The sequence below is a fragment of the Lethenteron reissneri genome, chromosome 22, assembly GCF_015708825.2.
Source record: "Lethenteron reissneri isolate LAM-NWPU_2019-01 chromosome 22, ASM1570882v1, whole genome shotgun sequence".
NCBI lineage: Eukaryota > Metazoa > Chordata > Hyperoartia > Petromyzontiformes > Petromyzontidae > Lethenteron > Lethenteron reissneri.
In genome coordinates this window covers 11204385-11231837 of record NC_083800.1, presented here as the reverse complement: position 1 = coordinate 11231837, position 27453 = coordinate 11204385, and the positions used below count along the sequence as shown (strand labels likewise).

Sequence of the window (27453 nt, the reverse complement as noted above, 5' to 3'; positions counted from 1 at the left end):
CCCCTATTGCAAGGCATCAAGTCCGCGCTGTAATCACGTGTGGCTAAAACATGCAGACAAACAAGCTCAGATAATGTATGCATTGTCTTGGAAAATGATTTGGCCTACGCCAGAGAAAGCCTTCTTTTTATCGCCTTGTCTCACCGGTGTTGGTGTTAGACCAGAGAACGTTGCACACGGGAGCGAAGGGCTGTCGGTGCTGGTGCTGTTTCAGCCGCATGTCCATTCAGTGTACCCGGATCGCAGTCAAACCACGGGAAATGTAGCAGCAACCTTTCATCATAATTTTTTGTTGTTGGAAAAAAAACTTTTTTATTTTAGTGGAACGAAAAGATGAAAAAAAAACTTAATTAAACTCAACAAAAGCATTTGTTTATTCTCGCGTGTGCCTTTTTTCAGCATTCAATTAGCTTATTTTGCCTTTGGTCAGAAAGATATTTATTTATTGCTTCAAAAGGAAAATACCCTGCAGCAAATTGTTACACGTGTACAGTTTTTTTAAGTGCTCTAATTGAGTTATTTCATATTTTTTTCTAAAATCTAGATTGTATTGCTTCATTTGGGTCAGTGAATATATGTAACGTTTATTTTCAACAAACTGGAATGTGTGTAATGTTTGTAATGTGGTTTGGTTATTATCTAGAAAATAGTCAAAACGAGTCAAAGTACTTGAGTGCTCAAATGGGCATTGAGGCAGTGTTCTAAGTGCCATTTACAACCCTCGACCAGTCGTTGAAAATTCCACAATCGTAGCACAACCACTGTTAACGTGTCGACAAAGTGGTATGCATTTTACCAACCCGGGAGGGATGATGGGCTGAGTTAAACCCTCAACAAGGAGATGAACTCGCGAACCTTCCGATTGCGAGCCGCTCGCTCGAGCGTCGTGCCAGCAGACCGGATAGTCTATAAAATGTTGTATAAATACAGGAACTTGTTATTACAACATGTATATTCTGAAACAAAAGAAGTACAGTGAGCTAAAATGTTAATTCGGTAAATAAAACCACGGAGATGTGCACGTTTATATTTCAATAGCGAACATTGGAGCAGCATGAAATGCGTACTACTGGCTTGCCCTTCATTTTATGGGTTTAGAGTCGAGCAAGAATACAATCTTTTATCATCGGGATTTAACCGGCCTCTTGAGTTCTCAGCTGGTTTAACAAAATTACCTTGAATTTCACCGATTCGTTTGAAACTAAAATATGCAGTTTTGACATGTTGGCTACCCCTATCAAATGATGTGACTCAGACTTTTAATCTATTTTAAGTCGATATGCGATTTAAAATAAATAGGGCACTTTATTCCTTGGCGAGTGCAGGAATAATTGCACTTATGATTTGCAATAATGTTGTATCTAAACTTAGTGTCACGTTTAAATAAAATAACACCTGCCCCACAAACGTCGGTTTATTTCACTTGGGGAGGGAATTTGTAAATTGTTGAACTTCATTTAGGCTGTATTGGTCTCCTTGTGTGTGTCCTTATTTTTTCGTAATAATTGCTTGAGATGAAATAGCACCCACACCTTGTCCTAAAATGATCTGCTCTTTGTAGTTTTAATTGGCACAACATAATCGCGAAAACAGTTCCTCGTAATTGCGACCACGTTTACTCTTTTAAACAGCGGCGGTTCTGTCGGTGGGATTTTAACGGAGAGGTTTGATATTATTTAAAAAAGTGGAGAGTTAAAAACAAACGGCAGTAAATACGAAAGGGATTGTGATTGGGTTTGATCAAAGGAGCTATTTTAGAGGCATTGGATCGTTGTGGGGGGGAGGTTATTCACTGCAGAACAGGTGGGCTGTCTGTGCATTTGTTGCTTACAGAAAATAAATCTAATGTTCTTTTGAGCCCAACAATTCACCTGGTTACTTTCATGGAAAGCGGCCCTAATGAAATCGTAATGGTCGAGGTCGATTGGCGTTTGATAAGCGAAAATGAAAATTAATTTCTATTTAAAGCTTTCGTGACTGCAGGGATTCATATTCTTGGTTCTTTCGGTAAAGTCACGTAGAAGGGAAATAATAAAATAAATAAAATAAAACCTTAAATTCTCACGACGTTTCGGCCACAACGCATGCAGCCGTCCTCAGGTGAAGAACAGAGCTTTCGGAAAGACAGCGTCCTATTGCGTTGTGGCCGAAACGTCGTGAGAATTTTATTAAGTTTCATTCTTATTATTTTATTATTTCCCTTCTACGTGACTTTACCGAAAGAACCAAGAATATGAAAATGAAAGACTTGAGGCAGCGTTTTGTGTTCTTGCAAAGTCAAGAGATTATACGACCCAGAAGGTATGAGGCAAGCCCCAGGTATTGCACTGTTGTTCATGCTGCATGTTACAATTCCAGTTTTCCCCTCAGCTGTTCCAGGAATTTGTCTAACGTTTGAGTTGCAATTCGATTTGAGAATCAATTGTTTTTCCCTTTTTTTCTCTCTTATTTGTATTGCTTATCATTTTTTCTATCCCATTTGTAAAGTTGCTTTCACTCCATTGAGCGTGTAATTTACATACATGATTAACAATATATGTTTCCACAATTCTATGGATGTATTGTGAATATAGGAATAGATTAAGTTTCACGTCTTCCTTTCTGCTTCAGACATTTTTCACAGCTTTAACACAATTGCACTTTAAACATTGCTCTTTATTTTTTTTAACAATTGCCAAGTCCGCGTATTGACATTTCTCTCAAAATGTCACATTGTGCTGTGGAAGATGACATCACAGGTCCGCCTCTGAGGTCACTGCTGTAGGCCCTCTTTATTTCAACACGAAACGGTGCTAACCTGCGTTCACTGCATGCAACCAAACAAATGTTCGAGTCCTCAGGGCTGGATTTGTATGTTTATTTGAGGAAAACGCCAAATTTGATTTCGTGTTTGTTGCTCGGGGCGTGTGGCTCCTCTCTCGCTTGCCCGTGCTTGACCCTTCCCAAGAGGTTCCCTGAGCGAGAGAACCTTGTGGGGCAGGAGGATGAGGCTGACGGGCCCACCACAGGCCTCGTGGCTGCATCGGGTTGACCGCCACTGTCGAGAGACTCGGGGAATAGAAAGGGAGACTCGCTTGGGCACTATGCCAGGAAGGGACTCCTAGGAAGGGAGCTCACTATGTTGTGTGTATGTTGAACTTCTTTGGTACCGTACGTGGCCAACCGTGCTAATTGGAGGTGCGGGGGAAGGACAACAAACTAAACACAAAAAGCAGTTCTAAAGAAACGCATTCTCAATCTTTCGATATTAGGAAGCCCACGAGAGCTATCTGCACTGTTAAATCTAGATTGAAAATAATTTCTTTAGGACTACTTTTTGTGTTTAGTTTGTCCTTCCCCCGCACCTCCGATTAGCACGGTTGGCTATGTATGGTACATGGATACATTAAAAGTGCATAAACTCCAGTGGCTTCCTATATTGGGACTTTGCCAGGAGAGACCCTTAGGGGTTGGCCCTGGAGAGTGGATACTTGTGCGCGCTGTCTCGGCATACCCTCACACACACTCGACTTGTTGTTTTTGTAGTCACCAGTGAAGAGGCTGTGACCATTAACAACTCCACTGTGCTTGATAAGGATTGAACCATGCGTTGCAGAAACCCAGACTCGAGGGCAGAGTTTGCTCAGTTCTGTGACACAGCCATTGTGAGACCCTGTTCAGCCACCCTGCCACATCTGTTAATTTCATATTCTTAAATTGCAGAGAAATGTCCGATTGATGTTAACGCAATACTTTGTTAGTTTATACTCTCCGAAACTGTGTGCTGGTTAGCCATCTCACAAGATGCCAGATTGTGCAGAATATCCCGTTCAATATTTTTGATACAATTGAGGCATCAATTCATATTCAGTATTTCTATATATTTAAGACAATACTTATTAAAATATTTATGATGATTTGCCGTGTTAAATAAATATTTAACAGAAAACTTTGTATAGTCCATCATCTTGATATGGTAAATGAGCATAACGTATTGCTTCGAAATGTGCCCTTGGCATTTCAACTGATATAACGTTAACACGTTTTTGAAATATGACTCTTCATCTGATTGCTTTTGTGTTAACAATGTAATCTTTTTAAGCTTTTTCGGAAACACAGAGTGGGGCATAACGGTGATGGTTTATATTTCTGATTGATGAGGACTAATTTTATTTTATTTTAAAAATGAAACTTTGAAGCGCTGATTGTAGGACTGATTAAAAACATCATTTGCTGGTCGTCCTGTTCAAAAAATAAAATGATCGGTTAAATTTTTTTGGGAAATGGAATGTACGCAAAATGTCTGAAATGTAATATTCTTTGTTATTATATTTAAAAAAGGCATGCTGCTATGTTAACCATTTAAAGCTTGCTATGAATTCCCACTACTGTGTCTGCCCTGACTTCTTTTGGTAAAAGCCTTTTGAGATGTTTTGATTTAAAGTTTGATTCATGCGTGGTGTACTATTTACTTCATCTTACAATGTGATATATATACTACTTTAAAGGCATGCTCGTAGTGAGAGACATGCTGGTAGTGTCAAATCAATTTTAGCACCTCCTATTTGCACGGCTGGCGACGTACGGTGTGGAATAAGTTCAACATGTGTACAACAAAGGTCTAAACTACACACGGAGGCAAAGATCTCCTTTTTAATGTATGTAGACTAGACAAGGTCGGTATCCGCTCGGGGGGGGGGGGGTACAGATTCGGCGACATCAAGGGCCCTGGATTGTGCAGTGCGTCCAAATCCATCGTCATTCTGTATTCATATGCCTCTACTGATCTGCTGTCGGTCTTCGCCAACCCACAAGGACTAGCGTTGCGAACTATGGTCAACCATTCCTCATGACCCACATGGCATGCAGGGAGACCTTCATATGGCATTGGATTGATCATGGAGAATTATGATAATGATGATGGTAAATCTATCATTGATGGTCAGTCGGGGGAGTCTGCACGTTGCTATGGCATGGGCCCTGTAAACAATAGGACCTTCCTTAATTCGTGTAATATTTAGTTTTTGTGTTCGCAACCAGCCTCTCTGCCATTTGGCATTCAATATTTATGATACGAAAAGCTACAGTCGCTTTGTGTTGTTAATCAGCCGTACGTGCACTGTTTAGTAAACTCGCTGGAGATTACATTGAGGCAGATTGTTTTGCAGTTTACCAATCTTACTCTTGCGGTCTCTCTGAAAGATTTGCTGACGTAGGTCGAAGCACGCACGTGTGTGCAAATCGATAGTTTGGTAAAGTGAATTCCCAATCGCGGAAGTGAGGTCAGACCTCCGCGCCGTCACCGTGTACAGGATGCATAGCTGCGGTGACATAATTTGTGTGAATGGATCCTATTGACGGATTGTTTAATGTGGGGCATAAATTATTAACGCTCGCACTTTTTTACAACTCGTTTTTTGAGACTCGGACGAATATCGTTTGAATGACATAAACAGTGCAATTTAAAGTCACCCCTGGTACCCCCCCCCCCCCCCCAGCTGCTCGTGATGAAAAAAGCATGTAGGCTTACTTGGCTTCCAAGTCGCACTGTTGAACGCATTCTTCGCCAACTCTCACATTACTTGAAGTCGTTGCCCTCCAGTAATTGGTCCTCCGTTTGTATGCCTTTGCCAATGCGGTGGCGAATCGTGGAGTCCACCACATTGCTATGGCATGGGCCCTGTAAACAAAAGAGGACCGACAACCTCTTAATGTGTATAATGTTTTTTTTTTTTTCGCAAACCGTCCTTTGGCATTTTATATTCACGATACGTAAAAGCTACAGTCGGTTTGCTTAAGTATTCAACGGTGTTGGGTCGGTGGGTTTAATTATTTATTTGTCCGTTTGGTTCTAGAAACGCGCGCGTGACCTCCGATTGTCTAGAATCGCACGGCACTTATGCACGGAGAGAAATTCTGCAGGCGAATACATTTTTTACATCTCGTGCCCCCCCCCCCCCCCCCTGTTTCCCTTTCGTGTCTTGGAACGCCTGACTCACTTTCCACTTGTTATGCCTACAGGATGCGTCGTGTAAACGTAAACTAGCTTGATGACAAATAAGAATAGGTATTTCAACTATTTTATTGCCAGCAAGGGTATAAAACGTATTCTTATTTTTCATCATTTTGCATACTGGCAATAAGATCCCATATATATAGCTGCTCAACCCGAGCTATGAGTCTTCTGATAAATTTTTACTTAAAACTTTTGTGACTGCAGGCGTTCATATTCTTTGGATCTTTCGGTAAAGTCACGTAGATAGAAAAAATAAAAGTAAATAAAAGAAAAGTTAATCAAATCAAATATTTTATTTACTAGTAAAGTAAAGTTAAGTAAATATTAAATAAAATAAAATATTTTATTTACTTAAATTGTTTCTATCTATGTGACTTTAAGAATATAGTATTCTGATACTTGCATTGTAATCTTCGGCTTTTGGCGTTCTCTGGTCTGACACTGGTGGTGAGACGAGGCCATATAGAAGACTGTCTCTGGTGTAGGCCAATCAGTTTCAAAGCCAATGCATACATTACCAGAGCGTGTCTGTTTGCATGTTCACCACAAGTACGTGTGGTTAATGCAGACTCGATGCCTTGAAAAAGGTTTCTATTTGGTGTTTGAAAATCTTAACACCCTGTTTATTGCCAGAAAGGGTAACACCTATTTCATGTTTCATTGCTGTGAACTAGCTGACAGCTAAAGTGTGTTTATGCCTTTTTGCAAAGTGTCACGCCAAGTTTAACTCAAAAACTGCCTTTGGAAGCAATGTACCTGTGATTTGAAAAAAAAAGATTGCTCTATAAATACGTGTTGGGAGTCAGTCCCCAGTTGTGGTTCAGTTAACACCGGAGTTGTCGAGGTGCTAAAGGGGGAAACAAGGAAGCATACTGTACTATTTGTTAAAAACAATATCCGGCGCCTTGTCGAAGAGGGTTCGTGAGATTTGTATCTCAGGCTCCCCATTGGCATTTCGGGCGTTCGTTAAAACGTGCATTCAGCTAACGCTTCATTATCGGTGTGTACAAAGGATTGATTGTGTGCACGCACGGCAGGTTACGTGCTGGTTTCTCTAGCTTGCAACAACAGTGATATTTCACATCCCTTAAAAAAAACGAATAGTGAAAGTTTATAACATGCTGGCGAGGATTTGGCCTTTTTCAATGTGTTCATGGATTTACAATGGACGATGGTACAGAGATGAAATTTGATGAAGTTGTCTACTTATAGCAGAGGTGGGACAAAGTCATTGTTATGCAAGTCCAAGTCGAGTCTGAAGTCATCAAATTCATGACTCGAGTCTGACTCGAGTCCAAGTCACATGACTCGAGTCCACACCTCAGAGGTGGGACAAAGTCATTGTTATGCAAGTCCAAGTCGAGTCTGAAGTCATCAAATTCATGACTCGAGTCTGACTCGAGTCCAAGTCACATGACTCGAGTCCACACCTCTGACTTATAGTGTACGCTACTATACCACGTAATATTGCTGTCTGAAAAAAATAAACGTGCAACCCTGCAATTGCTTGCAGCAGGGCCACCCTCCCCCCCCCCCCCCCACTGGAGGGAGCTCTAGACAATTTGGTCTACTGTTCCTCGCTGGCCAGATGTATGTATGTATGTATGTTGAACTTCTTTTGCACAGTACGTAGCTAACCGTGCTAACGGAGGTCTCTTAGATAGAGGATGGAGTACCCACTGGCGGAGCCAGTGGGGGGGGGGGGGGGTGAATCGAAATTAGGGATTTCGATCGGATCATTGGGGTTTATTAGTAATAAATCGGCATTTTGCGACCCCCACTGCCACTGTGTAGTATATTATTATTACGTGCCAGGGACTCTATGAGATGATAGGACAATCGTCTGAGTACATAGTTGGCAATAAGTAACGGCAAAACAGTTATGTGACTCACATAATTGTGCGCAGTTGCGTTTTCAGTACACGACTTCCCTGAAGGCAAAAACCTTCAGCGAGCGCGATGCCGATCACACAACGCAGTTCAAATTCGACCCTCGATCGATGGCTGCACCATCGCCGCACACACGTAGAATAAAAAGCAAGGGACAAGTCCTTACTAACAACTCCTCTATCATTTTTCATTGCTGGAGGGGTTGCCCCCCTCTCTACCTGAAAATCCTGGCTCCGCTATTGGGAGAACCCACACTTTCACCCCACCAAACTACTGTGGCTGTCCCCCATTCATATTGCTGGGTGGGCAGGGGGCGGAGGGGATTTAAGGAAGCTGTCCATCGTTTCTACGGCCGTGCCGGGGCATCGAACTGCCAAATGCTGGATTTCACATATGATGCAGTAACTGTAATGCAATGGCAGCATTTAACTTTTACCTTACGTTGTAATGTTTAAAATACGTTTAATGTTTAATTTCATGTATAATGTCGAAACATGCGAATTCCATCTCGCAACTATAGACAAGTTTCTTGGAAGACAGCCAGCCTATAAGCCGGTGCCAAAAAATTCCCAAGCTCTGCAGTCCTCAATATATAAAGATGTTATCAGTGAATTATTGAGTGTTCATACGACGCGTAGAAGGAAAACCGGAGCAGCCGGAGAAAACCCGCCCGTGCGAGGGGGTAACGCTTTATCCCACGCAGAAGGGACAGACGATATTACCGTGAACTTTGAAGTACTGCCTTCTCCTGGCGAGCCAGGGTACGGGCACCTCCTCAACGGCTACGGGGCAAGGATTTTAGCAACATTTGTGTGCTCCACCAACCTTCGCTAGCTCCACAGTGCTGGATTGCAAGGCGTGCGTAGCCACCACCGCTTGGCCGTGGTGTGCTGGTGATGGCCCCCTGCCCACGAGTTTGAGACGTCCCACATGGTGGCGGCTCTGATTACACTACTAAACCTCGAATTAAACTATTTATATTTTTACCAGGTAAGGTCCACTGAGCTCGACGGCTCTTTTTCACAAGCCACGTGGCTATCAAAAATGATAGCGCAACGAAGTGGCTTATCATGTGGAATTTATAGCATCCAAATAGTTGAAACGGGCGATGTGGATTCTAAATGTGGAGCGAAAGAGCGGAGGACCCGGAGAAGAATCCCCGCGACCACAGGGAGAGAGACATGCACACTCCAAGGCGTCAAGGTAGGAATCGAATTCCACGACCTCCTGTATACCAGGTGAGGTAGTTAACATCTCGCCATTAAACAATAACAGTGCACACTAAACGCACACTTAACTGTAAATTAAACTCAAAACAAAGCACACAATACAATATACAGGGAGAGCCTTGTGTGTGTGTGTGTGTATAACCTCTGTCACCCACGCGTGGAATGGTAGGCGGCATACACAGCTGGCTGGGGAGTGATAGTGTAGTGGTTAGCGCTCCGCTGCGCTATGAACCTGGCTACCTGGGTTCGATTCCCACTCACGGCCAAGACCAGTGACGATTATCTGAACCGGTCCTGGGCCTCCCCTAGGTCGACTCAGCCTCCAATGAGTACCTGGTGCGGTGTGTAAACATCGCCACTGGGGAGACAAAGGTGGTCGGGCGTGGTGCTGGCCACCCACATCCTCGTGTACCATTCCGGTCTTCATAGGTGCTCGCTAACAGCACTTGTCCCAACAGTCTGTTAAGGCTAAACGGGGGATCTTTGTCTTTGGTATGGCTGCACAGCTGTGGGCTTTTCCTGGTGGGCTTCTGGTGTGCGTGTCGTTGTTGTATCTTGTGAATGTGCGGGTGTGTCCTGGGTGCGGGGGGGGGTGACGTAGCAGTTAATGCACTGCGCTACGAGCCTGGCGACCCGTTTTGTTTGGCTAACATGAGTGGCGAGTGATATCAAGCCTGGTCCTGGGCTCTAAGAAATGTACGCGTTGTTGAGACTGCCGTGCTTGTGAGATTGACCCAACGACCTCCAGATTGCCAGTGTCCCAACCATTGCACCATGGCAGCAAGGACTAACATGTTTTTTTATTAGTCTTAATATTGTAATATATACGGTGACAAATGCACAAATATAGGTTTCCTATTTCATACTAAATCTGTTTCGTTTTGGAGAAATGGGTAATCTTGATTAAAATGTAAAACATTGGATTTGTGGTTACGTTATTGTTGTCGCTAAAATGCATTTAACGTCTTTGGAAATTTGACCATGTGCCCAGTGGGAAAGAGAACGGGTGGTGGTGGAGTTGGATGTCAACCCCATGGAACACACGGGATATTGTTCAAATGGAAGAGAAGCCAAGACAAATGTTATTTGTATAGGTCATTCGGTTTGGGTACAATTCGTTATTGGTCTATTGGTTGTTTCATGAGAGAATTAGAAATAAAGGAAGGGAGCCATGTATGTCATGGGGGGGTGGGGGCTTGAATACCTCCATGCGTGCTGCATCGGCCTTAATAAGTGCTTGTTGACAGAAATGTTTCCAGGCCAAATAGAAGGATCTTTGTCATATCGGCCCCCTTAGCCACGTCAAACGGCGAGTTCGGTGAATTTGGTGGTCAGCTCGGCGACGTTTACAGGATCTGGCAGAAGGAAGGAAGCAATGGCGGCGGGGATGTGGTGGCAGCAGCAGCAGTTCCCACGATAATCTCGCCATTATTGCCCTCGATTTAACAGAAGGAACAATATGCACATTCTTTGTGAGCACGGCTCCAGATGTTGTAGCGATGTAATCAAAGAGAGAGCAGTTTAATTTGTGCCAAAGTGTCTTTTGAACGTATGGGCGATCAAAAAAACGATGTCTGCATGGATGGTGATGGTTCAGTTGTATTTGAATGTTTTTGGGTGATTTGTTTACCTTTCTTGTACTTTGCACTGCTATCGTGTTTTTGTATTGTTATCGTATTCTTTGTTGAGGTCACGTTCTGACCCTGTGCCCCTCCTGGACATCTGTGAAAAATTGCTTTATAGCTCATATACATTTTCTGATTCTGACTTTGCAGTATTGTTATTTGAGCCAGTGGTGAATATTACACATTCCGATGGCTCATACCAATATATATCTGTAGGACAACCATTGTTGGTGCCTCGCAAAAAGTGATGTGCATGGTACTTAAAAAATATATATTATATATACTAACCCCAGAAAAGATTGTGCGCCGAGTTGACCCCAGACCTGGATCGCAACTCAGATGCCACTGCCTTGGTGCCACGCTGCCATGCGCTCACCAACCGCCTCGGTGGTGCGTTGTATGTGTGGCACGTTTGCTGCGCCACCCCCCGCTGCCATTCCGTATTGTGGCCGTGCCTGCCCTGATTTCGTCAACCCTGTCTCCCCACAGATTACAGTGTTCCCTCGTTATTCGCGAGGGATGCTCATTGCGGATATGCTCATAAATAAGGTGTTTCGCAGATGATATGTGAATTACCTTAACTACATAAATAAGCTATTAAATACGTGAACATTATCATAGCACCTCTTTATCGCATCACGTTAGCTCTCATCAGTTTATCTCATCACTTTCTCGCATCACATTTTCTCTCGTCACTTAATATCTCATCACGTTTTCTCTCTCTCGATGCAGTAGTCGTTTAGAGTTCCAGATGCGATTGGCAGATAGCCAATATCATGGATTGCAAGTTTGTGAATAAGGATGGAGTATCGTACAGCAGTTTTAGGCCAAGTCCATCTCACTTGCTGCTTCCGTTTCGTGGCAAATGTTAATTGTCAGTTGTTGTTTTTCTTCTTGAGTTATTGGTTTGTGACGAACCCTGTGTTTTAATATTTTTCGTTAAAAGGGTGCGATATCTCTGATTAATTTACGTCTTGTTATCGACCTGTGTGTGTGGGTATTTAATCACCTTTGCAGCATTACATGCGTTGATTTTTATTATTACGTACTCATTTGACAAAGTGAAATCTTACAAACAAAAATGCACGTTGTTATTATTTCTATGTAACAAAAAACTGTACATATATTTATTTATGGTAGCGCAGCATTAATTTGCATGTTTGCACATTCACTTGCCTTGTGTTTGCTACAACGTGCGCAGCGGTTGATATTGTTACATTAACCGTGAGAATACTCATCGAAATAGATTCTCATTAATGTCAAAAAGCAAGTTTTATTTATTTGGATTAGGTGCAAATACTATTTACAAGAGGTGTGAAGACACTGCGGCAAATTCAAGTGCGATTGCCGCACACTCCATCAACACCAAGTGTATTGCGCGCATCTCCGGGATGTTTTAATGGGGTTATAATTGGGACAGTTTCCATCTGGATGGTTTTCATCTATTTCGGGGCGTCGCACAAGTACGGATTTAGTTAATTAAACCCCTGACTTTCATTTACAAGCCCTTGATGGCAATTTAAATGGCAAGGCGAGAGCAATTCATCTTTAGTTCCCAAACAGGATGGCATTGCTCAAGGCCTCCAGTATTGCGCTTTCTACGACCGTGTGAAAGATTCAATTAAGTGTTTTTGTCTCTTGCCGCGACTGTATTTATATATTAAAGTACACTTAAAGTTGTCATCTCCGCGAACAACACGTTATGTAAAACACGCCGCGTGATGTCATTACAGCACAAAATATATTTATGCGCCCGTTGCACATTAGCCATAGCAGGGTGCTAACGTCGAAAAAAGTTATTTCCGCTCATTTCACAGCCTGCCACTGAACATAAAGCCTCATTATCGAGTTGCGTCTGACCTAACGTCGCCCCCCCCCCACTCCATCCTCCCCGTCTCCCACTCTATTTGCCGCCCGTCTCTCTCCCAACTCTCCCCCTCTACTCTTGCTGGTGCAGCCCCTACTGCGGCGGTAGCGGCGGCGGAGCAGGCGGCTCCCGACGTGGTGGTGCTGAGCTATCCGCGCTACTGCCGCTACCGCGCGCTGCTGGGACGGCTGGCGGGCGAAACGACGACGGCGCCGGTGGCGGCGGCGCCGGCAGCCGCCGCGTGGGCGACGCACCCCACGCTGCGTGCGCTCGCCGGCGGGGTGGCCCTCCCCAAGCCAGGCTCGCGGGTCCTCTTCTGCCGACAGACCTTCAACCACTCGAGCCTGGCACGCATCCCCACCGCCGCCAGCGCCGTGCTGCTCCGTGAGTTTACGGATGGATTTTCTTTTTATATGAATTCGCCCCACCCCCCCCGCCCGCTCCCGCGTTCTTTGAGTTGTATTGGCAAGCAATGTTTTGCGCGCACGGGTCCGGTAGAGCGAGCCGAGGGGTTATCTGGACTAACGCGATGGTTCATTAGATAATATGTTTTCGCGGGCGTCCTCGGTTTGATTTTTGTAACCGCCCGGTAAATTGCAGTGGGGAAATTAACTAAAGTCTCTGTCCGCTTCATTCGGTGAGGTCTTTGATTCGCAAGGTGAGAGCCCACTGGGAGAAGAGCTGTTTTTCGTAAGGGAGAGACTTAAGGTCAAATAGAAGCATATCAATGTTTGGGAGAACAGCGGAGAAAGTGACGCTGCAAAAGTGAGTGGTGCATAGAGAGGAATAAGAGGAATTAAATCAAACGCATGTTAACTGGCAGGTAAAATATTACAAGAGCGAAAATGTATAACCACCTCTGCAACTTAAATTGTTTAAATTGACAGTGCTATGGCTAAAAATGAAATAAATGTTAGAATGCAATTGAAATTGTATTATGCCACAATGGCACGCATTGCCATATTTCCAAAGCGTTCACATCCCTACGTCTCTCAAAGTGTCTCCCTACTCCCGACAAATCTAGCGCACCCTTCATCGCCATTCGGAAGCTCTGAACCATTTATAAGACATTCCCAAGGAGTGGTCCAACTGCACGAAAGTCCACGGTATAACCAAAACTACCGCCCACTCCAAAATGTACCCCATTCAGGGGTGTGCCCCCCGCTGCGCTTTGTCAGTGATGGTACTGCCAGATGCTATATCTGTCTGGTCCTGTGAGGTCCTCCTGAGACCTGGCTGTGAAAATACGCGCAATAGATGTGATGCATTGATCTGCAAGCCAGAGTCCTCACTCGTGCTTGTATCATGTCCGTCATATCTGAGCACTGCTACCTGCACCGCAGAAATTTATCTTTTTACAGCACTGAATTAACGCAAGTGTTAACCGAATTACACAGAGGTCAGCGAGCGTTTGCCGGTGTCTTGGCACTAAATCGCATCAAAGGAAAAAAAATACTGACAACCGAGTTACTATATATATAAAATCTACATATTTATATAAATAACTGGCTATGTGAAAACTGCTTCACAATTGTCTCTTTGAAAGAAATTGAGTGTCACATGGCATCACAGCTGATTACTTTTCTCACCTCTTGGCTGCAGCTCTCTCAGCAGGGTTGGTGGAGATCACGCAGAGGTCACCGTGTGTTGTGAAATTCCCAGCCAGCCCCGGTGGCCTATGACAAGGCAGTGTAGAGCACGCGGGTTTGTGACCCATCTGTGCGCACTTTTGACTGTTATTCCCTCGTGTGTGAGGTTTTTAGCCAGACACTCAATCTTTGCCCAAACTAAAAACACTCATTAAGGAATTGGCTGAACAATGCTGGCCCCTCACGAAAAAGTCAGGCTTTCCAATATTAAGGACTGCTGTAATATAAAATGTATTCCAGCGATTCTGCATAGACCAATGGAAACGTGCCTCCCCAGAGACTACTGTAATTTTGAGTAAGCAACACAATGGAATCGAGAAACATGAAGCCAAATGAAATTATTTTACTTTTACGGTAAGCACAGGGGGCGCATATGTGATGATGAATCGCCCAAAGAGAATCTGTGATGGGATGTTTTTTTTACTTGTGCAACGAGACTGTTTTCATCTACCTTACGTGCACTTCATAAGTCATTGTGTTTAAAAAAGAAAGTTTCCGTGGTTAGGCCAAAGACGTTGAAGCACAAAGTTCGATTCTGGCTTTTGTACAGCGCAAGATACGGTCACATCTGGGTGGGCAGAGCGACAGGTTGACGTGTGTGTTGTGTGTGGGTTTTTCCCCCATGAAGTTTTGTCGGGTTTGTTCAGGTTTTATTGTCAGTTTATTCATGTGTATTCATTGATTTGTATATTTATGCATACCTGGTGAGAGCTCGTTGAGTGTTGTGTATTTGCTTTAACAAACAAAAAAATAGGGTATACAAATGCAAGTCAGACCACTTGATTTATGCAAATCTTTACTTAAGCTTGCCAGGTGGATTATAGTCCTAAGTGCGTACTCGGTTGAGAACCGCAGAGTCCCGTGTCTCCTGACGCCAACGAGCGCCGAGTGGCGTTTATCTCTCTTGATGGGCGCCCCCCCTCCCCCCCCCCCCCGGTGCCGTCGGTGGAAATTCCACATTCGTAAGACAGAGACCAGATCATCAACGGGACATTTTCCCATAACAACGGAAGCAATGCTCATTTGATAAAACTCGGGTGCACTGATTGGCTGAGGTGACTCCCCAACTGTGATTTTTTTATTCGTGTTCTTGTGATTTCCAGTGGTGAGTCACTTGCTCTGGCTGCAGCGTCACCGCTCGGTTTTGTATAACGCTGCACGCGTGTGTGTACTAGCATAATTTCATGTGTATTTATACATGTAAATGCATGCGTGTGAACTTCTGTTTTTCCCCCTGTTGCGTGCCAATAAATATTTATATATTGCATAACGCAGCATAAATAATATATATTTTTGTTAAAATAAAATAAAAAAGCCCCGCTGCATTTCGATACAAGTCTTTTCGGCAATAGAGAACTTGCGCCCTTATCAAAGTGAAATATGCGAGTCACGGTTGTTGTAAGCACGTGGTGTCGGTGATGAGTCACGGGCACAGAGCGGAGCGGCTGGCTAATGGAGTGCTATATAACGCGAGTTTAACATCTTCTAGTCTAGAGCCACGCGCCCTGTCCCGCAAGTGAACTTGCCGAACGTGAGTACCGACCCCGATTTATTTTCTGTATTCGGTGTAAGAGTTCCATTGAGAACACTGTACGTGTGTGTGTCTTTTGCAAACAAGACCTGGGAGACATGGTATGCATAGGGTTTAACTGAGGTTAGAATAAAGGTCAAGGTTATGGATAGGATTGAGGGTTAGGATTAATTTTATAAGGATAGGATTGGGATTATGGTTGGGGCTGGGCTTAAGTCTAAGAATAGGGTTAGGGTTATGGTTGTGGATGATTTGGTATAAATAGAATTAAGGGTCAGTTTGAGGTTTTGGGTAAGACTGGAGTGGGCATTTAAAGATAATAAAAATATTGTCCACATTATAAATAAAACTGCAGTGGTCTGTTGTCTGTGAGTGTTTCACAGGACTTGAGTAATTTGCGAGCCCATATGAGTTCATTCTGACTGTTATCATGATGATATATGTGCCAACAATGACTTTTGACTTGGCTCAAAAAAAGCATGACCACAATGTGTGAACAAAAAATCTTAGGAGTTTTATAAATGTCTGCACCCTCTTCCCCTTTCTTTGTTTTATTTGAGAATAATTTTGTCAAATAAGTTTAAAAAAATGCATTGTCACGAAGAATCTAAACTAAAAATCTAAACCAGCGCTGTCCAAATTAGGGCTCATGTCCCAAGAGCGGCCCACAAGTTTACGTAATCTAAACGATAAAAAAATGGCCAGCTTCGGCCTTTAAATTACATTCATAAACCATATTACTTCACAGGGTGAAAAAGTTAAGTCAATTGTCTTGATTCTAGATTTGAAGCTTTCGTGACTGCAAGGATTCATACTCTTAGTTCTTTCGGTAAAGTCACGTAGGTAAAAAATGAAATTAAAATTAATAAAAATGAAAAATAAAAACAATAAAATCACGACGTTTCGGAGGCAACACAAGCTTCCGTCTTCAGGTGAAACTGTTTCACCTGAAGAAACTGTATTTTTTTTAATTAATTTTAATTTCATTTTTTACCTACGTTACTTTACCGAAAGAACTAAGAGTATCAATTGTCTTGGCCAGCATGTAGGCTTGGTTGTGATGTGGGCCCTGGGGATTGAAGACTTGAGTCTAGTGTAAGTGGGTGCCACGGTGGCGAGATGTTAACTACCTCGCCTGCTATACAGGAGGTCGTGGGTTCGATCCCGACCCTGACGCCTGCTGTATATTTGGAGTTTGCATGTTCTCCCAGTTGTCGCGTGGATTTTTCTCCAGGTCCTCTGGGTTTTTCCTCCTCATTTACAAACATGCGTTGAGATAATTTGGCTGCTATACATTTCCACGTGTTAAGCCACTTGGTTGAGCTATCATTTGTTGCCAGATCGCTTCTGAAAAAGATCTCCATAGCTCAGTGGGCCTTATTTTATTTTATACCTTCGTGACTTTACCGAAAGAACGAAAGAGTGTTAAATAAAAAATAGTGTTTCTGTTTAGTTAGCGGCTTGGTGCAATGCCGTGTTGTTGGGGGTGCCGGCGGCAATGCCGAGAAGTTCAGAATCAGAACGTTTATTTTGACTGCAGGAGGAATGAGATGAGCTCTGAGGCTCTTTTTCACAGATGTCCACCATGGGCGGTTCCCGTAAGTTATACAACAGCGAACAATGCAAGGGACGATAGAAGTGGAAAAAATATAAAGAAAACGTAAGCATCTTCTTGGTTCTTTCGGTAAAGTCACGTAGAAGGGAAGTAATATTTTTATTATTTTATTACTTCCCTTCTACGTGACTTTACCGAAAGAACCAAGAAGATGAATCCCTGCAGTCACGAAAGCTTTAAATCGAAAAACGTAAGCAGGTCACCTAATATAAATAAATAATGATTGCCAGAGCCGTGCAGGCGAATGCAGCCGTGTCTGTCCAAGACTGCATCGGCGCACGGGGGAAGAAGCCCTCGCTGTCCTATCGCAGCCGTCCAAAGTGAGGCGGTCTGTTTGTGTCAATTTATATTTGTATAATTGCACGACGCATCACAGCGCATTGAGTGCCGCAGTCGTGTTCCGCGTTTAGAGCGTCCCGTCTCTTTGGCTCGATGCGTTCTAATGGACACGAATACAAGTACCGCAGTGCGCGCAGCCATCAATGTGACGTTCTCTATTTATTTAAAAATGTAATTACTGAATTTGCATTTTAGATTTCAATCATTCCCCCCCCCCCCCCCCCCACTACTAAAATATGGCAGGACTCCTCCAGAAAAAATTTGTCACTTCACTCGGTTAGCCTTTCCTGGGTAAGCGAGCGTAACAAACATAATAACAGTTAAACGTAATTGTGCAGGTCGGCTTTGCATTGTTTCTTCATTGACAACTTGTATAACTTTTAACACCAACTTAGCAGGTCCAAACTGTACTCACGTTTTGCTCGCTTAATCAAAACTTGTTTGTATTTATATGTGGGGACACAGATCGGGGTGTTTTCCCTGTATGTATTTTTTTTGTTTCCAGATTACCAGAAGAGTTTTTGCAACTTCTATTAATTCAAATAATACACAAAGTCTTGTTTTTCCTTAGGTAGCTCCCAACAACATAAACGCAATAACCATAAATGTCTTTTTTTAATTTTTTATTTAAAAAGAACAATGAGGCATGCACTTTAGGAATGTCACCAAGATTATATGCTGCCTATATACACATGATTAACTTCCTTGTAACTTACAAACCCTATTGCCAGGATTGTCATCTTTGAATTTGAAACATTGAACTCTTCGTTATTACAGCCTTGGCATGTTTTAATTCGATTTCTTGCGTACGACGGTTGTGTTAATGTGTTCAGCAGCCAGATGCCAATGTCGAGGTCTGCTGGCCACAAGATGACTTTGGGAGAGAGTCTGCATGGTTTTGCCATTCCTCCGTAGAAGGCACACGGATAGCAGCGGTTTACTTATATGGTCCATACTTAATTTGGAGCTTTCGTGACTGCAGCAATTATTCTTTGGTTATTTCGGTAAAGTCGCGTATAAAGAGAAAATAATAAATTAAATAATAGCATACGACGTTTCGATTGCAACACAAGCAATCATCATCAGGTATAAATGAAATAGAAAACAAACCTCGTATACTTAGAAATATAATGCAATACAACACAGAGAGTCGGCTAACATAACAGTCAACACCCTACCTGGTTGATTACGTTCTTCCAGAAATTTTGGTTTGTTTTCTATTTCTTTTATACCTGATGACGATTGCTTGTGTTGCAATCGAAACGTCGTATGCTATTATTTAATTTATTATTTTCTCTTTATACGCGACTTTACCGAAAGAACCAAAGAGTATATGGTCCATAGTTTGTTTTATTCACCACCCACATTGGCCAGGATACTGCGTCTAAGCTGGACCCCAGGAGTGACCAACGTAGAAGTAAGCAAAAGGTTGCATGTAGAAGTAGACAATGTGATGTTGCCAGCAGTTATGAGAAGGAAACTGGCACTGTTTGGACACATTAGTAGTAGGATGGACAACAACAGGAAAATGAAAATTGTGTGGAAAGAAGGAAGGAACCTGGAAAGAGGAAGATCTGACAGAGAACGGCTTGACGACGACGACACGAGATCGTTGCCAGAAAGATGTGGCCACTACTTGAGAGTATTGGCACAAGACAGAGAAAAGTGTAAATAAATTACTAAATGTCCAATTGACACTGACGGCTATTTCCCCATGTATCGTGACGATGATGATGACATTGGCCAGACTCATCATCATTTGTGGCAGAGGCTTGAATTCTAAGCACGTCACTAAAAATCGGTATAGGTTTGGACCACAGCAGGTCTCTCACAACTACATTTCAGTCCACTTATTCTTTGGCACTGTGGCAGAGCGCTTAACTTCCTCCCCAGGAGGTTGTGAATTCAGGTCCTAGTCTGTGGTTGACTCAGCCTAATAACCTTCCTGTGTCAATTAAATATGTGAACTCTGCAGTGCTGCCATGTGGACAGGCAGACAGCCCTGACATAAGAATGTGGGATTTCCAGCACTATTCAATATCGTCATCACCAAAATTATCAACAATAGCCATGCCGACAGTTAGTGAGCAATGTTCCTACAGATAAGGATAAGCTTTATTGACTGATTTATTTGATTAACAGCAGTCCTGGTCGATACACGACTTAATGGAAGCCTTCCCCATGTTGTACGAGTCGTGGGAGTTTGTCGACAATACAGCACCATTGATGGGCAGAGGACTGATCCAGGACTAGGACTGGTTCAGTCACCATTCGTCAGTCATGTTAGCAGTGGCCGAGAAATGAACTCGCAGATCGCCGGGGTCGTATCGCAGTGTGCTAACACTAGCGCCACCACTCCGCCCAATGTTTATTTAGCTTGTTATGTAAGAATCTGTAAAATATATTTAATCTATTATACATACAACGTGTATATTTTTATACAATTAAAGATATAGTGTATGTGTGTGTAATTAGTGTATGACCCGTGTGTGGAGAATAATTAAAATTGTATTTGCCGATGGTCAATAACATAACCAGCATAGTCAATCAGGAAAGGATTTGCCAACGATGTTTAATGTCAAAGAAAGGAATTTACGCGAGGGCGTTTTGTGTACTGATTTAATGGCCCACAACTATGTTTTGTTACGTAAGATCGTCAAATGAAATCATTTCCTAAACCCCGGTAATGAATTTCAGACTATTCAAAGTGAATACGCTCGGGGAAATTACAACATGAATATATAAATGTGCAGCACATGTGGCGGCTTCAAATAATTGGCACGCATTTAATAAAGCTTGTGTTATTATTATCACCACCACACAAAGCATCTGATCAAACTGTGAATGTTTTTTTTTATCAGTGTGACAGTTTATTGAGCATGCCGGTTTGTTAACGCGGCCTAAGTGTTAACATAAAACCTCTCCCCGCCTGGTGCCACGCGGCCATGCGAGAAGGTCAGCGGTAAATGTTCACAACGGCCCCTTATTACGTCCATTGCGTTAATTTTCCACACTTCCTTCAATTGCTCTTAAACCAATTGTGTGCGTTCTTGACAGAACTTCGTGACTGTTTGGGGACGTACAGGCTTGTTTTATTGTTTAGATCAAAATGCTTAAATCCTGCATCTTGAATTGTCTCCCCTTATTGCGAGTGCAGAATTATGCACGATAACAATGTCTCGTCTAAGTTTTTAGCTTGGGTCAAAGGTGTTGTTGTCTCACAGTCCAAAAGATGCGAGTTGAAGTACTCGTGTGGCATCGGCTCAGCCCATTGGTCCTCCGGAGTTGATATATTGTGCACACAGTCTAGTGGGAGGTCAACGGTGTTGTTTTAATTAAGACTGGTCCCTGTCTGAGGTGCTCAGGTGTTTCAGAGATCAGGTCGCTGAGCTCGAGTCTCTTGTGAACCAGGGCTCGAATCCAGGCCACGACCTGTGAAAATAAACCAGGTTCTGTCGAATTGCAAACATCGGTTTGACTGTCATAATCGAGCGGCTGGGAAAGTGCTGCATTCGACTGAGCGTACGAGAGATCAATTGACGGGATCTCAAAGGTAGTTTTGCGATATCCACTTTTTGTGGGGCCATTCTCTAACATGAATGTTTGCACTGTTCTGCCAAAGATTTGAATGTTTTTTTTTAAAAGACCGGTCCCTGTCATAGGAATGTGTAATGTTTACTTCAGGCTGAGAACTGCCAGTTGAGATGAGCGTACCGTTTGAGGAGACAGGCACTCTTACTTTTGACTTTTGCCTGTCTAACTAAGAATAGGCACATCAGAGTGTCTGTAAAATTAGTTTGACCACGGGCTACTGGGAAACAACACATTTCAATAATTAAAAAATAATAGAAATGTGTTGGAAAGAATGCGTGACATTTTCAAAAAGTCGTTTTTTATTTAGTCGGTCACATGTTCGTTTGTTTGAACAGAACCCTGCTATATATATATAGCAACAAATGAATGAATGCGGAAAAAGCACAAAACGGTCATCCAACTACAAAGCTCCCAAAATTAATGACAGCAAAAAAAAACCACCGGCTTCCTCTTCTGAACACGCGGTCGGGGGCTCATTTAAGTATTTTTTTTCCCACCGTAACAGAGACAGCCGCCCCCTTCTGCCTCCTCGCTCGCTCTCTCGTGCACGGTCACCGCCACAGCATCGCCGCGGTTGATGGGACCAGGGTGCTGCCCGTTTCCAGAAAATAAACTTCGCTTTTTTATATTTCGTGTTCCTCACACCGATGTCCGATAGGCAGAGGCGGGGCCGGGGGGGAAGTGCTGGGCGTCCTCTTTTTAATAACCCCACTCTGTATTTCAACCGTTATCACACTATGAACAATCTTGTAATTGTTGTGAAGCGCCTTGGAATAACGCGCTGTGTAAATCTAGACGAGGTCAGGTTTGGTCCCTGCCGCGATCGTCTAAGACGCTGCCGCTTAATGCTGCTCTGACAGAATTTACAATGAGCCACTGCTTCTTGAGCAATTCCCACGTCTTCGTCTGCACACCTCTGTGTTTTGTAACCTTTTGTGCGTGTTTATGTAACACACTGAATAATGGCGAGTGCCAATACATATTTATGGGAGGAGTTTTTATTCCCCCCCCCCCCCGTATATACTATTTGACAGGATGTTACATATGCCATTAGCAGCACAATTAAAATATTCAATTCTCGATAGTTATTTTGACGCATTCTGTTTTCGGAGGGTTATATTTGAAGGCCAATCCATCATTGCTGATTCCCCCGAGGTTTTTAATGTAATGTAATTTGACGCTATGCTAGGTCTTCTCCGCGAAACATAATATTGTTATTTGATTCGTACTTTTTTTTGCAAAATAAGACGACGTTTTACACTTTCTGGCAATTAAACAGGAGGTGTTAAGATGTTCAAACACCAAATAGATTCCTTTTGCAAGTAATTAAGTTTGCATTAACCACACGCACTTGCGGTGAACATGCAAACAAAACATGCTCTGATAATGCACGTATCATAGCTGCTTGCCTGGAGCTCTCCATGCTGTGATACGTGCATTGGCTTTGTTGCTGTTTGACTTTTGCCGTTCGCTGGTATGACACTGGTGATAATGTAGGCCAATCAGTTTCAAAGACATTGCATATATTATCAGAGCATGGTTGTTTGCATGTTCACCGCAAGTACGTTTGGTTAATGCAAAAGGAATCTATTTGGTATTTGAACATCTTAGCACCTGTTTTAGTGCCAGAAATGGTCAAACCTAGTATTATTTTTCATACTTTGATACTGGCAAACACGGTCCGATGATATAGTTTTTATATATATAGATGTCTCATTTATTACAGTCTTATATCATACAATTTTCATATTTTTTAAGATAAAATCAACAGAACATTTGAATACCATTTGAATGTCGGTTATATTAGGGTTCAAAACTTACTGAAGCGGTCGCTGTCATTTTAGCACAGTTGCGATAAAGCGGGGGAGGAGCGGAATTAAATAAATAAGCATCATGCAAAACTTGAGGTTTAAATTAGAAAACACTCAGATGACTGTGTAAAAATTTGCGCAAGAATGCTGCCACAAGTTGCCAACCTAAGACGACCCAAGTGAAGATCGTAATCGGAAACAGTGCCGCACCCTCGCGCGTCAACTCTCATCCTACAGCGGGTGGGGGAGGTTTCATCATCGCCAGTGCTGATAACGTGTTTATGAATTTCATATTTAACACCAGCCCAGCTGTACCCAACAGCGAATGAGCGCGCTCCACTGTGCGGTTGGCACGGTTGGCTGGTCGACAATAGGGTGGTCCAGAGACTTCAGTCTGTGAGAATCGCACAAGACGAGGTGGGTGAAATAACAATTGAGTGTTTGTTGTTGCTGTGATGTGTCTGTTTGTAATGTTCAGTGTAGGTCACTTCAACACCAGCCTCAATCTGAGAGCTACCCAGGGAGGATGCGGGGGGGGTGTTGCAGGGCATGGGAGATAAGAGTCCGTGTTGCGCAGTGATCGACGCACTGCACTGTGAACTCTGATGACCTGTGTTCAGTGTCCGGCCACGGCTAAAATCAGTGGCGAGTCATTAAACCCGATCCCTGGGCGCTGCCCTTAATTAGCACTGAGCAGCGTGGTGAAGTATGGTTAAGACCTGTAACTGTAGTAAATTATTACAGCGGTCCATGACTCTACCGTCTCCAGCACAGAGAAGGAGCTTTACCAGAGGCGTTGGATTGTAGAAGGCGGGGCCCCTCGCAGGGACTGTCGTTTGTGTTCATTGCGGCGTTTAGAGGATCGACTCGGCACGTATTTCCCTCGGGCGTGAGTAACTTAGCGCTGGCTAAAGGTCTGCCAACGGAGCTGCTAAACAATTGCCCGCAGCTTCTCGTTTGGATGTGGAGTGGACGCTCTGCGATGTGGCTTCGGGGGGCTGTGACTGTGTGGTCGGCGCGATATCCGATGCCTCCACGTGCTGCTGGGAGCTTCTCCCAGAAATTAATTGAGCAGCTCTGTGTTCTTCCCGCCGGTATTAGACAGCATAGCCAGCTGCTGTTCGACACGTTACTATGATTTACTGATTATACACTTGTGTAACAAAACATGTTTTTGTTCCTTTATTATTTTTATTCACTTTATTTTAATTTTTATTATTTTGTTGTAATTTTTTTTCTTTCTATGGGACTTTACCGAAAGAACCATAGAATCTGAATTCCTGCAGTCACGAAAGTTTTAAGTCAAGATTTACTGTGTTACAAATTTAGTTATTTTTTGTTCCTGGGTAGTAAGTGTTATTTCCTAATTGCTTATGCCTCAAAAGTACAGAAAATGGCTATTATTCCCCACAAACTTTTCTTTTATGACCAGGACATTGATATTTTAAAATTTACTTATTTTCATTGAGAAAACGTGTCATTCTTTCACAGCGAAAGATACAGTTGGTATTCAGCTTGAGAAAATTCCGTTTGAAGTTCGCATTAATACGTGGACTGTGAATGCACGACTGATTATTCAAGCTCAATGTTTATCTTGAACGCAGAATGGCATTTGCTGCGTGTTTATGAAAACTCCGGCTGGTGCCGAATGCTCACGTTGCCTTAAATTTGAGCCGAATTCAAGCTCGTTTGTTGGGAAATCCGTATTCGGTCCGATTTGAAGCAACAGAAGAAATGTGAAGCCAAATGTTATTGAGCACTTTGGGCCTCTGTAGTTACACGGTCACTGCAGGCCTCGGCGCAGGGAAGGGGGAGAAGAGCTGTGACAACAAGAACAATCCCCACCATGAGCACGTGATGAGGGAGAGCGACAAAGAGAGATGAGCTGCAGAAACCGAGGGGAGACATTGCAACAGAGACAACGGGAGAAGAATGAGAGAGACGAGAGAGAGAGAGAGGGACGGCGGGAGACAGAAAGACACGGACAGAGTGAGATGGACAGGCAGAGCAGAAAATAGAGAGGCAAAGGAAGATGGACAGAGAGAGATTAGCTAGTTTATTAATAAAACATACTATTTGACTTGTAATTTAGATTTTCAGAAGACCTAGGGAGATATAAAAAAAAGTGTCGTTTGGTGCACAACTTGTAAAGAGTTACAGCGTGTACTTCACAGGAAGCCCCGTCACCTTAATGTGTCTTTAGCCAAGCGTCGTCACATCGTGGATGTGTGATGACAAGTTCAGGGCACTCAAAGCAACATGCATGTGTGCGCACACACACACGTGTCCATAATGTGACGTTGCTGTTTAAGACACGAGTGGCACGGCCACATTCTTGTAATCCCCCCCCCCACCCAAAAAAAAGAATATTACAAGAAATGCTGCAACTGTGTTAGTTCACTGCACCAAGTTTACACTGGCCTGGTCTGATGCATGGCCCCGTATCTTTTTTTTACATAGGGGCCCTTAGTTTGCAAGCATTGGAAGTAAAATAGAAGAATGTAGCTAATCCTGCCTCTTGATTAATCCCCCTCTGTCCCGCAGCCTCTCCCTCTCTCCCCCAACTATTCCCCAACCACATCAACAACCCCCACAGCCATCCACCCCCCACTTCGCTACCTTAGCCCGCAGCTGTTTATGCAAGGAAGTACGAGCAGAGTGGCACGATAAAAATTTCATAATTTCACAATATTGATTTGCATGAAGCATGTTCTGCATAAGATTGTAATTCTGATAAGCCGATTTGTAAATGTACAATGCCCCCCGCGCTTTTCGTGCGCGTGGCATTTTTACCCAAGAGTAGCTGCCATGTTGCCACATCCGCGGTGACTTTCAAAGATTGGCTTTGTGATTTTCAGACCAGTTTCATTCTTTCGAGAGACCACGTTTTTCCTCGTTCTCGTATTCTTGCCTTTTTAAAAACCTTTTGTTTACTTGAAGGGGTTCATTTCGCTACGCCCACTCCCCATTACCGACGAGCGACGTCGGCCGGGACGCTGAACGCGGCGGCGGCGAGCGGCACCATCGTTGCCGCTCGCGAGACCTGAGAGGGGGCGGGCGGGCGGGCGGGCGGGCGGGCCGAGCGGCGGGCTCTTGCGGAAGTTTCAATAAACAGCCGTCGGCACCTTCGCAGGCGTGCGGCGGTGCACGCAAAAGCGCCGCTTCCTAGAATGTTTGCCGCTTATCAAAGCATGCGAGCCGTTTGAATTTGGGTGAAGACGGCGCACGCGCGCGGAGTGAAGGAGTGGGGCGAGCGTGGTGTGGAGGGCAGCCCAGTCGCGGCGGAGTGGCGCTGAGGGAGGCTCGCGGCGATGTCGTCCGTAGACGAGCCGTGAGGTTCACACCGTAGGACTGATGAGTGTGGTTTTTTTTTGAGTTGAGGAAGTTGGACTGGCTGTGGATCGGAGGTTTGGCGAGGTTCCCGCCGCCGACATGCATCGCGAAGTGCGAGCGCTGCTTCACGGCAGGATTAGTTTTTGATCGTCGGAAATAGATAAAGTGGCGAGCGTAGAGGCAGCTGCCCAGCGGTGGTTAAACGGAGGAGGGTGAAATGAAATACGAACCATCTGCAAAACGTGAAGTCGGGATTTTCGTAAATACTGCCGAGTAGAAACGTGCCCTCCCACGACATCATCTCGCCGCTGCAGGTCAGTGGCCACAATCAGAATCGCTGCGTTTGCAAAACTTGCAGGTGCTTTTTAAAATTGTATTTACTACTGTGTGCGTCGTCGATAAAAAAAAAATTGGCTGAGTAATGAAAAAATACCCGCTTGCGTGCGCACACGGTTTGTCGTTGGTCATGACCTGGCTGGGTGTTGCTGTGGCAGAGCACCTGACTTGCAACAGCTTTGTGAGATCAAATCCCAGTTTTAATGTTGACTCATGTCATAATTTCTGTGGCATTGATCAAATGAGCACCATCATTGTGCGTAAGTCAATAGAGATATTGGTCTCTAATGTAAAGGGCTGCCGGTTGACATGAGCAGAGAAATCTAAAAATGTCCCCCTCATATATCATGAAATGAACAAACGTGCACAAAATTTAAAGTAATAAAGGCTCCTGTGTAGTCAAGCAGTGAGTGTGACCACCACTGAACCTGTTTCTCTGGATCCGAAGGTTCGATTCCCATAATCTGCAGTGAGAAATTTAGCAAAAGGATGCCAATGTTACCAGAAGGTCATCGATTTGCACGGTTAATGCCATAACCCCAAAAGTCTAGAATTTTTTAAAATTACCGTCCGTGACAAAACAATTCTCATTTGAGGAAATAATTTTCCTGTAAGCAAGTTTTTAGTGTGATTGCGTAT

General features: G+C 43.6%; 1 protein-coding gene across 1 annotated transcript in view; it reads left to right on the top strand.

Moving 5' to 3' along the window:
• ARID5B (AT-rich interaction domain 5B) overlaps window positions 1-27453 on the top strand; it is a 129165-nt gene that overhangs the window by 83178 nt on the left and 18534 nt on the right. Inside the window, exon 4 of the mRNA XM_061556560.1 lies at window positions 12697-12990. Within this exon, the coding sequence (XP_061412544.1) occupies window positions 12697-12990 (294 nt within the window). The remainder of the gene's footprint in view (window positions 1-12696; window positions 12991-27453) is intronic.